The following is an 18,664-nucleotide window of genomic DNA, read 5'->3' on the forward strand; positions in this document are numbered from 1 at the left end:
TCCCTTCATATGACGTCTTTAATCAGAACTCCGCTTCACGCTTTAAAAATTATCGTAAAATATAAACACACGGATCATAAAACATGGAATAGGCTCAAAAACACAAAATATAGCAATAACAGTGAAATCAATCAATTAATTAAGACACTAAATCTAATTATAAGTAACAAAAAATCTAATTATAAGTAATTTATTTATCATAATCAGAACAAAATTTGTATGATCCTATCCAATAGGTTGCTACTGTAGATAATAATAAACACATAATTCTATTAATCTCTCTCCTCTTTCTCTTTCTCTCTCTGGAATTTCTCTTCTCTTCTTCTTCTCTTGTCGCTCACTTCCTCCCTTCCTCTTCTTCCATCTCGATCCATCGCCGCAAAATCACCGCCAAGATTTCTATTTCAAGCAATTCTGTTGATCGATTCTCCCTCCGCCATTCGATCCGCACAGTTCCTGATCACAAATTCAAAACCCTAAATTTATTTTTCATTTCATTTCTATCATGGCATAGCTGTTTGATTAGGCACAAAAACCCTCAGGTTCTGGTCCCTTTGGATTTTCCTCCGAGCTAAATCAAATGGGTAGTTTGCAAGTTTTTGATTTGAATATCTTTTTCCCATGAATCTGGTTTCGATTTTGTGCGGCGAAGTGTATATATATCATTGAAGGAGAGAGCTTCGTTTTTTCGATTTTCTTGGTGGTGGGTATTGCGCGATTTTCTTAAAGGTGGAAGCTTGGGAGGGTTTTGGATGATGGGTCTTGTTGATTGAGCTGGATCACAGAGTGGAATTGCCTGTGTAAATTGGTTCTGGTTTTAGGGTTTTCATAGATTTGAAGATTTTCAGAAGGGGTTGATGGATAAGTAGGGATTTGACCTTGTTCTTGCACTAGAATAGAGGCTTTATCTGTTTTGTATTGGGAGAAGGAGAGTTACTTGGTCAACTATAGTTCTCTTGAGTGTGAGCTTGTTTTATGGATTGTATAAGTGATGATGATGGCTAGTGCTCTTTGTGGTTAATACTTGGCATTATCTATCGGTTGGAAATAATTTGGCATTCTTCATTAAAGCATAATTTTGGGCTTAGAGAACAAAATGAGCTTAGAAAATGAAGATAAAAACTTGCTGGATGTTGCAGCTGATCATGGATTGGAAAAGTAACCTTCTTTTATACATTGATCAGCTCTTTGTTTTCATAAATGTTTTCCCATCAAAATATGTTAACATGTTATAATACTTATTTGCTTGGGGTGATTCAGGAAGTCGAAAATTTCATACACAAGAGAATTTCTATTATCGTTAAGTGGATTGGATATATGCAAAGAGTTGCCCAGTGGGCTTGACCGATCACTTTTAAGGTAAAGCATTCTATTCTGCATCATCCCTATCTACACGAATCAATGCATGCAGGAATGCTGCATTTCCTTTTTCGTTAAAACTTTTCCTCAATTTGTGCTTTTTCATTATTCTGTTCTGCTTTGATTTTATTTGTGATCTTTGTCCTTTTTTTCTTTGGGAAGCAGTGGATTTGAAGATGCTTCCCAAGACCGACAGAGAAGTACAGGTGGTTTGTCAACACTCAGTTTCAGACGCAGTGAATATGGTTCATCCCCTCCCACTAGAGGGGATATAAGTAGCTTTTCCCGAGGAAGCCATGGAAAATGGGACTCTCGTTCTTCAGGGCGGTCTGATAGAGACAGTGATTCACAATCTGAGTTGGATTCAGGTGTTTACACTTGATCAGCAAGAATGCTCCTTTTTTATTTTTCAAAAGAAGAGAGTCCTCAACCGAATTTACAGATTACAACTATGTTCATTAATATGGGATTCTTCTTTGTATCTATGTCTTTTTTATGGGTATTGACTATTGAAGTAGAAGTTTCTATTAAGTCAAGTGTTACATTGATCTATTTAATTGCTATGTTAATTTACAGACTCTGGAAAACGTTTTGGGAACCCGTCACGTAGATCATGGCAAGGTCCCGAGCATGATGGACTTTTAGGTAGTGGTTCGTTTCCAAGACCATCTGGCTATGCGCCTGGGTCGTCTGCTCCAAAGTTTCGAGCTAATGACAACTACCAATCAAATCGGTCTAATGAGCCCTATCAGCCTCCTCGCCCTTATAAGGTTAGTTTTAGTTAACTCTAAGACCGCTATATGGCCGACTTGTAATGTTCATTACCTCCGATAAGTCTCAACTCTCATCTCTGTGTTCATGTATGATTTTTTATTTAGCGTATTGAGGCTATACAAAGTATTGAAAATACAGTAATTTTATTAACTTACATGATCATTGCATTTTTTGGCTTTGGATGCTTTCTAGGCACCTCATGCACGCAGGGAGAATACCGACACTTTAAATGATGAAACTTTTGGTTCATTGGAGTGTACAAGCGATGACAGGGCAGAAGAAGAAAGGAAGAGAAGAGGTAACCCTTCTTTTCGAAACATTGTGTGAATCTACGAAGCACACACACTTCAAAATAGTAACCGTGTTTTGTTGTAGATGTGTGGAGCACATGTTTATGTTGGACACTTCACTATCTCTTCTAGCTGTACTTTACAATTTTTTCTGTGTACCTTCAAACTTTCATACCAATATAATTGGAAAGATTGCAAAAATTAAATAATTAAAAGCATAATGTTGCATGCTAACATTTAAAATATCCTTTCTCTTTCAATTGAGATTTGTAATTTTATATTGTTTTTATAATAATTTTATGTTATATCACAGCCATGTCGTGTTGAATTTTGTCGTATCCCCGTGGCTGTGTCATATCATATTGTGTGCCGTGTCGTACGTGTGCTTCTTAGGTGTCAATTTTTTTGAATGATCTGCATGTCTCCTATTATTACAAATATATAGAAAAAAGTGAAGAAACAAATTAGGGGAGTTCTTCCCATTTTTAGATGATATTTGCTCTCATTCCCTAAGCTTTACACTGTATTTTAGGAAGAATAATTCTATACATACCAAAAAAGAAATGATAATCATCTACGGCACTACATGGAGCGTAGTCTATTTCATGGCTTACCAAAAAGTGAGTCGGGTTGTTGGGTCACTTTTTTCCGAACCTGTGGTGGGCCAAACCCGGGCGAGTTGGGTTGTCTCTTCACTTCGATAGGTGTACATGATGCTTGTGCTGGAGAAGATCTGGATTTGGATGTTTAAAACCCATGACCTATTTTCCTTTTAATCTGAAGTCTGAACCCATCTCTGCCTTAACCCCAAAGGGAAGAATGGCCTCTTCTGAAACATTCCATCCTTGCTCCTTCTGCGCAGCTAGACCCCTTTCTCATCCCTCCCTTCTCTGCTAATCTGCTTCCTTTGATTGTTCGATTGCTGCGAGTGAACCCAATCTTTCCCTTCCTTCCAGTTCGTCCTTTCTCCTATTTGTCTGTCTCACTCTGTCTCTCTGATTGTTGGTGTTTCACTTGATCTTTCTCCTATTGGGAGCCCACAAGGTGTCCTCTGTTTTGTGTTTGGTTGGTGTTGGAATTTTTTACTAATTTATGTATGACATTGTTATGGATTAGAATGCAAGTTCAGGTGTTTCCAGTGATTTGATGGTTTCCCCCTTATTTATGCTATTTTATATGCATCTATATGAATCTTGTAAAATCTTACTGTTCGTGTTACAAATTCCACTTTATGATTTTCACTTTCCTTCCGGAGTCATCGTAAAATCTCGATTTTATCTACCGTGTCAATTTCTCTGAACTCTGATTGTCTGCTTGTCTTATATAATTTGAATATATAAAAACTGTACAGAGAATTGCACTCATTCCATAATCTTTCGACTATTTTTGGAAGATTAATTATGCACACTGAATATATAGTAAATGTGTTAAACTGGTAATTATCTGCCGCACTTGTAGCATATTGTCTTCTTCACTTCACATAACATGAAATTCATTAGGAAGTTGCCTCAAGGCTTAATGGATGTGGACTGTTGTTGCCATAACCATAATTATGTTGCATTGTGGTCTACTAATCGATATTGTAGTAGGCTTTATCTGCTCTCATTATTTATGGCTTTAAAGTTCTGTTTAACTTTGTAATTAGAGCCTTTGGTAACTTCATGTCTAACAAATTTAAATTAAATGAATGATAACTTTCTTTCCAGATGCTTTTGAAATGATGAGAAAGGAACAACATAAAGCTTTCCAAGAAAAGCATAAGTTGAACCCAGACAAGAATAAAGGAGATTTTGACTTCGCTTCACTTGTTGACGATGGTGAGAAAAGGCTAGTTAATCGAAGCAATGAGTCAGTGGAGCCTCCTTTGACAGTAGCAGCTCTAAGCAATGATGAGACATCTTCTCTCCTCTCACATACTACAGCAAGACCACTTGTACCACCTGGTTTTGCAAGCACAATGTTGGAACGGAATTTGGTGACCAAATCATCCTCTTTCACTCACACACCAGAGGTAGCTAGTTGACATTGTGATCCTTCGTGGCTTGATTTTTCCTAAGTGCTCTCTTTTCTAATCATTAGCCCAAATATTGCTTGCTTTGAAGTATTGAATTCAGTATGCATTTTGGTTTTAGTTCTAAATTGCAATCAATATTGACTTTTAAATGTCATGTATTCGTGGAGGGATTCTGAATATAATAAAAGGTTTGTTTAATAATTTTTGAGAACCAAGTCTTTATTAGCATGCGATGTTGAGATGAAAATCATGGATGGAATTTTGTAGTTTAGCTCAGTCCAATTGCTCTGCAGGTATTGAACTGTTTAAAAGTCTCTTAAGGACTTTATCATTCCAAATCCAAATGATGGTTGATTGTGTGGTTATAGAATAATGTCCTGTGTGTTTGAAGAGTGATATTTTTGTTATAAAGTTCAATAGTTTGAAAAGGAAGCTTGATTCAATACACTAATTTGTTCTATTCTGGGAGTTTGAAGATACTAATCAAAGTTGAGTTTGACACAACAACATATTTTATTGTGATGTTATTTTGTTTGGAATGTTGGTTTCATGTATAATGTTGAGGAAAACTTTAGGGGTTTCACAGTTTATGTATAGGAACCTCCTATTATGAAAATGTGCAACGGAGGAAGAAGATGGTTTATATGTGCAACGGAGGAAGAAGATGGTTTATGGTAGTGTATTGTAGTTTGACTGATAGATACTAACAATATTGCACGAGGGTATGATACAGCAGACTAGATTATGGTATACCATTTAAAACCACCTTCTTTGAAATTATTAATATTCAAATATCAAATTTTGTGAATAAAGGTTTTTATTCATAGGATTTACCTCAATCATTAGGATTTTGCCTCTTTGCTTATTAGATGCCAAATCAATATCAAGAAATCGCAGGACTTTTTTTGCACTATTTCTAATTTGCAGTCATGCTTCTTCCCATAATGGCAGAGCCTAGAAATTGAAGACTTAGTTTAAATTGAAAAGAAAATGCTAATATCTTCCTAGAGTTTTAATAAGTTAACCTTTGAAGTCATAAAGTATCATTTATTTAATACAGCATGTTGACAGTGACACTAGAATACTAGATGAACTCTAGTTCTTTGCTTGCCGTGCCACTTTAAGCCTTTAACACTGATAAATGAAGTAGGATTTATTATATTTTGGTCATGAATATAGGCCATTATTCTTGGATCTTTTTTTAATGCTTCTTTAATTCTTCTGGTGCTTACATAGGTTGGACAACTTGAGCCTGGGGAGATCAGAGGTAACCATGTTTTCAGTGTAAACTCTGAAAATAAAGAAGGAAAATTAACAACCAAGCAAGTTGTTGATGATCAGCAGAGTTTCCAAAGTACAGATCTAAATGTTTCAGTTAACAATGAAAAAAATCAGATTTTAAATTTATCATCTGCTGTGGATGTTCTCGACATTAAAATTGGTAAGGGTGATCAAGTGAGGAAGAGATCTGCACTTTCAGAAGCATTGGAAGCATCAGATGACAGTAAATTGGTTCAACTTGATGCGGAAGTAAAAGGAAAGGAGGCTGAAGGAGATTTCAATCCTGAGAATTCAAGTTCTATCCTATACAAGCTTTTTGGGAATGCTTCAACACTAACCGGTGGCAAATCAACTAGTATTGTTGAGGTAATTGTGAAAGTTATTGGACTTTTCTCCTAGTAATGTGTTAACTGAACTTATTATCTACGTTCAAATTTGCTTCAAATCCTTGGGATTATAAACATTTCAGTAATCACAATTGGTACTGGTAGATATCTTTTTGAAAATGGATATTACCTACTGAGCACTAAGGTAGATTTAGATAAGTGTTATTTTTTTCCGCTTTTGTTCTACCAATTTTCTATGGATTTGACTATCAAATGTTCTTGTATTTAGAAGCCTGATCCTAAAGCAGATGAGACATGGAGTCCACGTGCCTTCCAATCCTCAAAGTTTGCTCATTGGTTTGTTGAAGAAGGTATACTTATTAAAGCGCTGTAGTGCCTCAATGTTTTCTATGCTTTTCAAGGTGGTCTTTATGACTTGATGTGTACTTATTTTCTTCATTTCTCACTCGTTGCAGAAAAGAAGCCTGTGGATGACTTAACACCTAGGCCAAATGACTTGCTCTCGCTTATTGTTGGTGGTGAAAAGGGTGGGTTGCAGGTTTCCGATGTAGAGATAACCCAGAACATTGCAGCCAATTTTAATTTCCAAAATTCTGAACCTGTTGGTGAGCATGTATCATCAAATGTAGCTCTTTCCACTATTAATAGCTCTGAGAAATTATACAAGAGTGACAAACCAGAGGTTATACCAGCAGTTCTTACATGTGAAGATCTCGAACAGTCAATACTGTCACAAGTTAGCGAAAATAGTTCAGCATATCAGCAGCCCATGCAGGGTAGAGGACTTGATGCACAGACTAAGCAGTCAACTTCAATCGATAATCATGCATCCCTACAACTCCTTTCTCTGTTACAGAAAGGAACCGTGCATACAGATAAAGAACTATCATCTGCTTTAGATTTTACTAACAAGGTGCCAAACACTGAAGGAGTCCCTACTGGCGACATTCTTGATAATCCCGGAGAAACAAATTCAGATGTTTCTGATTCATCGAAGGCATTGACGCTGGAAACACTTTTTGGGTCAGCTTTTATGAAGGAACTACAATCAGTTGGAGCACCCCTTTCTGTTCAAAGAGGTTCAGTTGGATCTGTTGCGGTTGATGTTTCGGAGTCTACTTTGTCTCATTTCCCTGCCTCAAACAATGTTCATCCTCCTACTGGTGAAGTTACACTGAACAGGCATGGGAGCGGTGTCCTGCCATCAGAAAAAACTAATCAACCCAAATCAAATAGATTTGAAGAGCAGTGGTTAGGCTATGGTGATTCTCAGGGAGATGTTAATTCTTCACTACTTCAAAGTGATATTTCCAAGGCTAGTGGTTTTGTTGGGCCTCGTGATATTCACCTTCCTGAAGAAGATAGCTTGATTGCAGTTGGTGACCCTCTGCAAAACTTTTTATCTGCTGGAAATTCAGTTAAAGCAAATTTGGCCCATGACACATCAGTTGATATCACTAGAAAACTGGCAGCTTTGAATCCTGCATTTAGAGATGAAAGATTTATGAGAAATCAAGAAGGTCTAGCATACCCTCATGGTGCTTATGATATTATGAGGGAACCTGGTATTCCGTATCAGAATCTTAATGTCCAACGATCTCCGCAGCTCCTCCCCTCTCAGTTGAATCATCTTGGTCCCATGTACAATCAACTTGATACTCATCCTCCTCATAATAGTTCTTATATGAAACTTACAACTCCTGAGGGCATGGTTCATCATGGCTCTCCACCAAATCCTCAATTTCCAGGAAATACACTTCGTCCTCCTTTCCACCAATCAAGTAGCGGGCTTACTGGGTTTGATCCTCCTGCTCATCATTCTATGTTACAGCAAATGCACATGCCCGGGAACCTTCCTCCACATTTATTGCGAGGATTTCCTAGGGGTCCTCCGCTGCCTCCTCACCCAAGCAATCCTATGAATAGTTTCATGCAGGAACCAAACCCAATGCAAGGCTTCCCATTTAATGGTCACCAGCATCCTACTTTTGGTGGCCCTGGAATGCAGTTGCAAGGTAAAACTATATTTGATGCACATTACTACTGTTGCATGATTGTTGTAGCTAACTTGATTCTGTAGACTATTTCAGTCTATTTACTTATTTGGATGATTATGAATTAATGGATTGTTTTTCAATGATGACAGTTGACACCCAATTGTTTTCCTGTGAATAGTTTATTTGCGGATTAATATAGTGCCCTGTTTTCTCATAATCACTGTATTAGTATTTGATTATTTTCTGCTTGCACGTGTTTCATTGACCTTGATGTCCATGGGGTTACCGAAGCAAGTTTGGTTAACTCTCACCTCTGCTGTGAGCTTTCAGCAAACACGATGAACTCATGCATCCATGAACGAATGTGTGTGTGTACACGAATAAACACATTGCAAACTTACACATGATCAGGTTCATTGGCACTTGGACACACAGGCTGACCTACCAGATTGATTGTTATTATTTATTGCTTTGTTCTGGTCCACAGGTGCTTTTAGCTTGTTTGTGAGAACATAAAGTGGGCATGCAAAATATTTTCATATAAGGGTCATTTTTGAGCCTATATCTTTTTTTAATCATAGTTTTGATGTGCTTGTTGAATGTTCCAAGAGATAGGGCCATGGTGCATGTTTTTTTGCAGATGATATATCTTAGTTCAGTCATAAGAAGAAATAAAATGGGAAGTTAAGGGGTATTGAGACAAGCCTTTATAACTCAACATCCTCTTAATTAGAGGTAAAACATAGTGCACGGAATGCAAGTATAGCAAGAGACAAATCTTAACTTTAGAGGTGAACATTGAAGAATATACAATATCACAAGTCTCACATTTAAGTACCTTAGGTTCATAATACAAAATGATGAGGTGATAGAGGGAAATGTCAAGCGTTGAACCCATGTATAGCATGGATGAAAATAAAGGAATATTTTGGAGGTGATATGTGATAGAAAAATACCACTCAAGCTTACCCATTGTATTTGGAGAGCCCAAGGACTTGTAAAAACCCACACCTGAATTCCATAATCTGATGTAGGACTAAGTTTCATACCTTGCAATTGGCTCCTAACAGTTAGGTAATAAAGAGCCAACACAAAAGTAAACTGTGTTCGTGTAATATACATGTATATTGTTGATTTTTGTTCTTTTGTTTTGCAACTGTTTAGGAGTGCATGACTACAGTTTTTGTTCTCTTTCTCTGTACTTTCAATTCCTGATTTACGTTTTGGCTATTTTATCAGCTCCTGAGGTTGCTGGTGGAAGAAATCATCCAGAAGCACTTCAGAGGCTTTTTGAGATGGAGCGCAGGTCAAAATCAAAGCCGATTCGTGCTTCAGGGCCTGGCCAGGGGATGTATGGTCAAGAGCTAGACTTAGGTTTCGGGTATAGATAGGTGTATTATCATTGTTGATGTGTATACTAGATTGTATTCACCTCTTGTGATGTTCTATAACTCCTGCATGAAGGATGGGTTTCATATGTTTTTCTTTGAAAAAATTAACTGTGCTGTAATTAACGAGTCTTATGGATTTGCATTTTACTGGGATTTCAAATTGTTGCCTTCCTTTTCAATTTGCCTTCATTTTGTTCTGAGATTTTGGAGGAAGAAAGCATTTTTGATGTTGGGGATATTAGACAGGGTGGATGCTGAAAGTAAAATTGATTACTGGGTGACAGTGAGATGGCGGACGGTCGATGGATGACTGTAATGTGTTTGTATAAAAATTGAAAATAAAGTAAAAACTCCGCTGGTTTTTGTCTCGTAATTTGTGTAAATGTACATTGGGAACGCTCCTAACAAATCATGGATTTTCATATTTTCTCCATGCCATTCATTTCTGGACTTTTAATGTAAAATTTGTGTTCCACACCTATAAGTGCAATGTGTAATTGACTTTTGCACATATAAGTGCTGTAAAATTAGATGACAAGAAAACGAAGAAGGGTGACTTCAATCTCAAAGAACTCCAATTTGCATATCTACACGATTCCTACTTGTCACTCAAGTAATTGATTTGGGTTCCTCAATTTATTTGTTTTCTAGTTCCCCATCTTCTTATACATCAAGGTTATTGCTTAAGGGGAAGATCCTTAGTGTAAGAATGTTTGATAAACCAAAACTTTTTATAGGGAAAACCCTTATTCATACTTTAGATTTTTTATTTTATTTAGCAATTACCAATTTCTGCTTATTTTGCATAATCAGTGATTTGAATGATGTCTAAAAGATGTTTCGAGTAAAAGATGATATTTAGAGAAAACTGACACAAAGAAGGGCTATTTTGAACCCCAATGAAGCTTGAAGATTTTTTGATGAAGAGATTACACAACAAAAAGGATTGTGCAACTTTACACATTCAAAAGTATTTTCACTTCTTAGAATACTCTCATGCTCAAATCTTACTCTCCTATACACACACTTAGCACCCTCATGTCCAAATTTTTTATTACATCACTTGAAAATAAAAGCTAACATTACAGCAGTATGCAAACTGTTAACTTGCACTAGGAAGGTTTCAAGTTTTTGAAATGTAAATATGCTTGCCGAAGTTAAGCTTTTGGAATACAAAAATTTTGATTTCTGGATGGTTAAGTTCTTGAAATAAAATAATCTAGAAGATGAACTTTCGGTATACAAGTTTTTTAATTTTGTAAAATTGTAAAAAAAAAAATTGAATTTCTAAACTTCAACTTTTACAGGTTCGTATTTATTACCATTTCGAAATTTTTATGTTTCGGAATACAAAATCTTTAAAGAATATTTTCTTAGTGTGTAAAAAGTAATGTGCTTAGACCTTGGATGTTCTCAAACTTTATGAACAAGCGTGGTAAGTCCCAACAAAGACCCACAAACGTAATCATGAAGACCATAGTTGTGAAACTTGACAAGTCTGGTTGGTCCAACTGGTTGGACCGGAAATTAGACATATGAACGGGCCGAGATTGAAAAAACCCACAAGTTCAGCTTTGATTGTCATGCCTAAAATAAGCAAAGGTCTTTGTGCTTTGTAGATTAATGGAACATATTTCCTTCATTTGGTTCCCACGTATGGTTTTTACAGGAAGGTAAATTATGATATGTATGCAAGAATAAAATTGGAAATTTTATCACTAGCTAGAGTAAAAATCATATCAAATAAATATATTTCAATTTGTCAAACAATTATTTTGTTATCATTCATCTAGTTTTTCAAAATTCAGCTTTCAGCCTTCAGGTAACCTATAAGCTTTCAAACAACTTTTCATCTTTTAAACAGTTGTTGATTTGATTAGTCGAACCGGCAACCGTGGTCCGATTTCCAAAGTCATGCTCTTAACAAATCGTATATTTCTTCGTTCTGTTATCATTGGTTGTCTCCTTCGCAGATAACTCGCCTGATTGTTTTGACCTGTCTATTCGCTATGATAATCCCTCAGACTTGCTTTGAGGATTTCTTCTCCCAATTCTAATCTCCACTTGCTCCCCCATTAGCTCCTTTCTTGAGACTTGAATTTTATTGGAACCTTGACAATTTTGTGTAAAAATAACGCCTTCAAAATTATCATTAGTCCTTCTCCCTCAGAAAGTATATATGCTTTTAAAGTTGATACATAAGAAAATGGAAAGCAGAAAATACCATAGTTATTAATCTTCTCATGTAGCTAAGACACATAAAAGAAGTAAACTCAAAGAGTTAAAAAAAAAAGGGAATGAAGGAAAACCAATTAAAGATCAGAATTTAGAAAACCAAGAAGGAAAACAATTTATATCAAAGAGTAAACTCATGATTTAATTTCCTATTAATTTCATTGTGATATGATTTGATCATCATTCTTTATTTCCATGAGTTTGTTTTACATTGTTTCCTATTTGATCAGCCAATTTCATCTATATGTTAATAAGAGGTTTTATCAAGTCAATCTGTTATGTTTCTCAGTTTGCTTGAATTGTCGAAAAGCTTGGGTATTCTGCCAAGTTTTAGATATTTATGTTATCTACTAGAAAACTTCATAATCCAGAACCATAACAACACTCAGGTTAATACTCGGGGAGAATTTTTTTTTTGATAGGCAAATGCTAGAGGTTAGTTGTTAATAAGTTAGAAAATCCAATCAAATTTCCCTTCTAAGATTCGAACACGGGACCTTCCCCTCCCCAACCCTTATGTCCCCTAGCTCTTACCACTTGAGCTAACCCTCGGGGAGATGTATGACTGCATAGATGTTGAGCCTTCAAAGGTAATGCATGCAAATGAAATCCTTAATAGCTTGTGCTTGATTTTCAATTTTGTTAGTGAATCAAAATATGAGCATTTCCACAGCTACCCATCTCTTTCCAGAGCAGAATAGCTTTATATTGAAAAACCTTGTTCCCTTTCAATTAATGCAATTTTAAATTTGTCTTCAGTAAATTGTTTTATAACTAAAATTACATTTGGGCTTGGTATGTTATCCTTAGAGGACAAACTTGTTATCCATCTTGAAGCACCACCATGGAATAGTGCATGCTCTTCACTGTTGTTTCAATGAACTTGGAGCAATGCAAGAAAACCAGCAAGAGATTTGAGGAAAAAAAGGTGGCATTTTCTTAAGATAGGTGTGGACAAACTCATCAACCAAATAGAAGGGGTTGACAACTCAAGTTTCACATCAGATGATTACATTCCCTATTATAAGCATCCTTCAATAATTTTGCTGCTTAATTTTCTTTCATCTTTGTTTGTTTTTTTCTTCTTCTTTTATACATTGCTTTTTTATGTTTGTCTCAATTTATTTAGGCATGACTTGCATCAAGATGCAAACTTCTATTGTGTCTTGTGCTTAGGGAGAGTTTGACAAATGCATTACTTGATTTTCAAATTTATTCCTAGATTCTCTTATGGTCATGTAGAGTCTATTTGGTTTTATAGTAACATGAGGGCATCTATAATGGAAATACCTCCAATAAATTTCGATGTTTCTTATATTACATTTTCCTAGTACTTTTTTCATTCAATTTACTTTTAGCAATGTTTAATACAATGTCAACCCTGATTTTCCTTATCTATAGTCTTATAAATTGTAAACTTGCATTGAGAATCTGATACGGTCTTATATATCTTAACTTGAGTGTCTAAAACTGTTTATAATACGTGTACAGACCAAGACCAATTGGGTGATGATAATTGCAAGCTACTCTATGCCAAATATAAGAATGTCTTTGAAATATATATATCAATTTCCCAGTATATAAGCTTGATACTTAATCTTAATTTATATACGAGAATTGGTTGTTCTCTTACTCACATTCATCAACCATAAGGATTTTGTTAACATGGAAGTTTTAGGGCTAATAGTATAAACTTAGCTTCTTAACCTTCGATGACTTGGTTGGTGATCTTCAAGAGAATGAAGCTTCTTGTTAGGGATATAGTATCTGTTAAGATAATAGAAATCATGAGATCCACTTGGTCATAGCTTTGTAATTTGACAATTTCTCAGTAGTTCTCACAACAACAATTCATCTTTCTTTCCTTGCAAAAATGGAAGAACCTATAGATAAGAAAAATCTTATCAATATTATTACTTGCACTTACATTATCATTGAAATCATAAATATTCATAAGATTTTCTTATCTACAGGTTCTTCCATCTTTGCAAGGAAAGAAATGTGAACTGTTGTTGCGAGAACTACTAAGAAAATGGTCAAATTACAAAGTTATGACCAATTGGCTCTCAAGATTCTTCTATTATCTTAACAGATACTACATCCCAAACAAGAAGCTTCCTTCTCTTGAAGACCACCAACCAAGTCATAAAAAGTTAAGAAGCTAAGTTTATACTATTAGGCCTAGAACTTCCATATTAACAAAATCCTTGTGGTTGATGAATGTGAGTAAGTGAAAAACCAATGCTCATATGAAATTAGGATTAAGTATCAAGCTTACTTACTGTGGAATTGATCTATATATTTTAAAGACTTTCTTATATTTGACATAGAGTAGCTTGCAATTATCATCACCCAGTTGGTTTTGGTTTGTACTCATATTATAAACAGTTTTAGACATCCAAGTCAAGATATAAGATAATATCAGATTCTCAATGCAAGTTTACAATTTATAAGACTATAGAGAAGGAAAATCAGGGCTGACATTGAAATAAACATTGCTGAAATTAAATTGAATGAAAAAGTATTAGGAAAATTTAATATAAGAAAATCCAAATTGATTGGAGGCATTTCCATTATAGATGCTCTCAGGTTACCCAAGCTTTTTGACAATTCAAGCAAACTAAAAAATCATATCACATTGACTTAATAAAACCTCTTATTAACATATAAATGAAATTGGCTAATAAAATAGGAAAAAATGTAGTTTTCATATACATAAAAAAAAACTAGAAAAAAATGTAAAACAAACTCATGGAAACAAAGAATGATGATCAAATCACATCACAATAAAATTAATAGGAAATGAAATCATACATTCTTAATCAACAAAAGTCAAATTAAATTAAATTATTTCATAATATACAGAATCAACAAACACAAGCAATCCAAGCAAAATGATATGCAAATTTTTTAAACGAAGTAGGAAAAATGTACGACCTACCGACACCACAATATGTGGCTAATCGTGAAAAAATTAATTAAATCAATCATATTGGTTAAAAGATTTCTTCTAAAATAGAGCAAATCTAATGCATAGTTATAGAAGAAACCTAAGTCATCGCTCCATGGCATATCGATCTAAGAAAATGAGGAAGCACACCAACGTAGAGTAAGAGATCAAAAGAACCTAACCTAAGCAGATACAATGAAAAATGATAAAACAGTACATGAAATCGTAGAAATTGATTTGATGAACATGTAAAATTAGTTGATTAGGATAGTAAGAGAAGATAAGTAGTTAAACCAAGTTTGTCATAACACCACAGATATTTGAGGGATTGGATGGAGAGGGGAATGGATCTCTCTGCTGGCGGCGCTGAGGAAGAGCTCAATTGAGAACCCTAATGAAGTGTTTGTGATGAAAAGACAAGCGAGATATTTAAAGAGGAAAGTTGGGTTTTTAGTTTGTCAAAGGTGGGCCTGGGCCGACTTTGGATGTGAGTCTAGACACAATGTTGAGATTAGTGTGCTCTGTTTCTTGCTCTGATGCAAGTATCCGGTGTAAAATTTGGTTTAAATATTAAAAAATCAATTAATTTGATTTAGCAAAATTAGTTTTTAAGAAAACTAAGTTAAAATTAGAACAAAATTATCGACCATCCACAAAAATTTACCGTAGCAACCTATCAGCAGAATAAAAAAATATACAATTTTTACTATGATGTCCTATAATTTTACATTAATAACTATCAAATATGTAAGTTACTAACACAAAGTTATTCTACTTAGTATGATAGAATTCAATAATTAAGTTATATAATAAAAAAATAATGGGTATTTCATATGTAAAATATAAATGTCAACAATTTTGTCATATTCAAATTTATATATTCATAAAATAATATATGTTAATGTATGTTTTAAGAAGAATATTAATAAAAATAAAAAATTGGGCAAGCATACGAGTAATCATTTAAAAAATACAAAAGATATCCTGCCTAGGTTCAAACATGAATGCCATCATTCACTTAAAAAGCGTACAACCACCAAGTCAATTTCATTGTGATATGATTTGATCATCATTCTTTATTTCCATGAGTTTGTTTTACATTGTTTTCTATTTGTGTTATCTACTAGAAAACTTCATATTCCAGAACCATAACAACACTCGGGTTAATACTCGGGGAGAATTTTTTTTTTCATTGGCAAATGTTAGTGGTTAGTTGTTAGTAAGTTAGAAAATCCCTTCAAATTTCCCTTATAGGATTCAAACACGGGACCTTCCCCTCCCCAACCCTTATGTCCCCATGCTCTTACCACTTGAGCTAACCCTCGGGGAGATGTATGACTGCATAGATGTTGAGCCTTCAAAGGTAATGCATGCAAATGAAATCCTTAATAGCTTGTGCTTGATTTTCAATTTTGTTAGTGAATCAAAATATGAGCATTTCCACAGCTACCCCTCTCTTTCCACAGCAGAATAGCTTTATATTGGAAAACTTTGTTCCCTTTCAATTAATGCAATTTTAAATTTGTCTTCAGTAAATTGTGTTATAACTAAAATTACCTTTGGGCTTGGTATGTTATCCCTAGAGGACAAACTTGTTATCCTGCTTGAAGCACCACCATGGAATAGTGCATGCTCTTCACTGTTGTTTCAATGAACTTGGAGCAATGCAAGAAAACCAGCAAGAGATTTGAGGAAAAAAAGGTGGCATTTTCTTAAGATAGGTGTGGACAAATGATGACCCTAGTTTAGTAGTGTTTTTTGGGTCATTTTCTAGTTTGTTTCGAGTCGTTTTGTTGAGTCTCATGTAGTGTTTCATGCATTATCATGCATTTTTATCTTTCTTTGTGTTTTTATTTTGTTTTTGTATTTTTGTAGTTTTATAAGGACCTTTCGTGCATTTTGATTAGCTAGAGGACTTGCATATCTTTTCTATTTTAATTGAAGGTTCTCCTTGCTAATTAACTCTTTGAAGCTTCTAGATATCTCTTTTACTTTGTGCCTAAGTTACCAGGTCTGAAACTGATGGATGAGGAAGGCCAAGAAGCATGGAATTGAAGGAGGGGTTAAAGAGGCTTGAAGAAGAGTTACAAAGAAGCTAAAAAGTCTTTCCAGCGAGCTTGGAGCGCGGCGCTGGGAATTGGCGCCTAGGCGCTAGTTATATTTTTCTGAACCTCTTGGAATTGGCGCCTAGGCGCCGGACACCTCCAGAGAGCATGTTTCTGGGCTGGAATTGGCGCTCAGGCGCTCTGAATTGGCGCCTGAGCGCCCAGACTCGACTGTTTTGCCTATAAATTTGTTTTTAGACATTTCTCTTGGGACTTTTTGTCATTTTATCATATTTTCATAAGTTAGAAGAGAGGGTTTGAGTTCTGGAGCTTGAGGAGCTTTCTCTAAGCCCTATGTTTCAGGTTTCATCTTTATCTTCTTGTATGGATTTCATAGCCATGTTTGGCTAAACCCCTTTTGCTTTGGGTTCTTTGTAAGACTTATGATGTTTTAATCTTAATTCCTATTTCTATTCATGATTCCTCTGAGTAAACCCTTGAATCCCATATCCATGCTTTATGTTTCAAGTTAGAACATGAGCTAGCTTTATGCTTTTCTATAATAGAACGGAAGTTTGTTATAGATTAGGGATTTGTTGTGGGATTACCTCTTCTATACTTGCTACTAGGAATAGAGGAAGGGTTGGGGTTTGTTGATCTGAAATTGAAAACTTAATGCCTCAAACAATTGTTTAAGTACACAAGGAATTGGGCTTATCCTTTGATTTGAGAGTATTACCTATGCGAGGCATCGATAGGTAGTTGTTTAGATTATAGCATCAAGGAGAGACTCAGAGTTTTGTGGATAGAATAGGTTGATTAGAACTGAATTAGTCAAGCAAGAACCCAAGGCATGCTCACCATTGTTCTCACACACTTATATTTCAATTGTTTGTTAATTAGTCACCTAAACAATCAACCTTAAAACTGAATTTTACTCGCTTTCTTACCGTGAACTCGAGGCTTAAACTGAATTCACATTCCAATTTCCTGTGGTTCGATAAATTAAAACCGGGTAGATTCTGTGCACTTGCAGATTGACCAATAAGTTTTTGGCGCCGTTGCCAGTGAATTGTTTGTGGTTTTTGGTTTAAGTTTTTAGTTTGTGGCTTTATTTTTTTATTTTTATCTTTGTCTAGAATCGGTGCTACTAACCTTTCTCTGTTTTAGGGCCACAATTTCAGGTCATGGGTGGCTTTATGACCGAGGAGGAGATGCAAGTCCACATTGAGGCGAGAATCCAAGAGGGGATCACCCTCCGGTTACAAGAACAAGGAGTTATGAATGCCAACCGGTCTCTTCGGGAACTCACTTCGGCTACCATGAGTTATGACTATCCCGGGAGCATTGTTTTTCCTGAGGGAGTGGGAAACTTTGAGTTGAGACCGGCATTCATCAACTTGGTGAGCCAAAACCAATATGGTGGAGGTGCCCTAGAAGATCCTCACACTCACATGGAGAGGTTCATCTGGAATTGCAACACTTACCGTGTGAACAATGTTCCGGCGGATGCAATTCGGTTGAGCTTGTTTCCATTTTCTTTGAAGGATGCAGCGGAGGAATGGCTGAATTCACAACCTCAAGGGAGTATCACTACTTGGGAAGACCTAGCAGAAAAATTCACAACAAGGTTCTTCCCAAGAGCTCTTTTGAGGAAGCTGAAAAAAGACATTATGAATTTTGTGCAAATCACTGAAGAAAATCTCTATGAAGCTTGGGAGCGCTTCAAGAAGCTATTGAGGAAATGTCCTCGACACAATCTCACCCAAGCTGAATTGGTTGCAACATTTTATGATGGTCTACAATACTCTTGGAGGTTTGGCCTAGATGCGGCTTCAAATGAGGAGTTCGATGCTCTTCCCCCACAAGCGGGGTATGACTTAATAGAAAAGATGGCAGCGAGAGCCATGAACTCTGAAAATGATCGCCAAATCCGAAGGAGTAAGTTTGAAGTGGAAGCTTATGACAAGCTCTTGGCCTC

General features: G+C 35.7%; 1 protein-coding gene and 1 non-coding gene across 3 annotated transcripts; one reads left to right on the forward strand and one right to left on the reverse strand.

Annotated features, from left to right (window-relative positions):
* The first annotated feature begins 263 nt into the window (after positions 1 to 263).
* LOC130728293 (uncharacterized) lies at positions 264 to 9,632 on the forward strand. Of its 2 annotated transcripts, none has more exons than XM_057579722.1 (10): positions 264 to 1,158; positions 1,261 to 1,359; positions 1,525 to 1,727; positions 1,936 to 2,129; positions 2,326 to 2,431; positions 4,130 to 4,434; positions 5,674 to 6,084; positions 6,337 to 6,415; positions 6,521 to 8,080; positions 9,302 to 9,632. In XM_057579722.1, the coding sequence occupies exons 1-10, from the start codon at positions 1,097 to 1,099 to the stop codon at positions 9,451 to 9,453; spliced, it is 3,171 nt and encodes a 1,056-aa protein (XP_057435705.1). In that variant the 5' UTR covers positions 264 to 1,096; the 3' UTR covers positions 9,454 to 9,632. The 2 variants fall into 2 exon arrangements, with proteins under 2 accessions (XP_057435705.1, XP_057435704.1); XM_057579721.1 differs by having other exon boundaries at positions 265 to 1,158; positions 6,334 to 6,415.
* Positions 9,633 to 18,338: 8,706 nt separating this feature from the next.
* Positions 18,339 to 18,445, reverse strand: LOC130734773 (small nucleolar RNA R71). Its single transcript, XR_009018118.1, has one exon. It is a non-coding gene; the product is annotated as a small nucleolar RNA R71 (small nucleolar RNA).
* Between the last annotated feature and the right edge of the window lie 219 nt (positions 18,446 to 18,664).

Source organism: Lotus japonicus, chromosome 1 (genome assembly GCF_012489685.1).
Source record: "Lotus japonicus ecotype B-129 chromosome 1, LjGifu_v1.2".
In the NCBI taxonomy this organism is placed as follows: Eukaryota; Viridiplantae; Streptophyta; class Magnoliopsida; order Fabales; family Fabaceae; genus Lotus; species Lotus japonicus.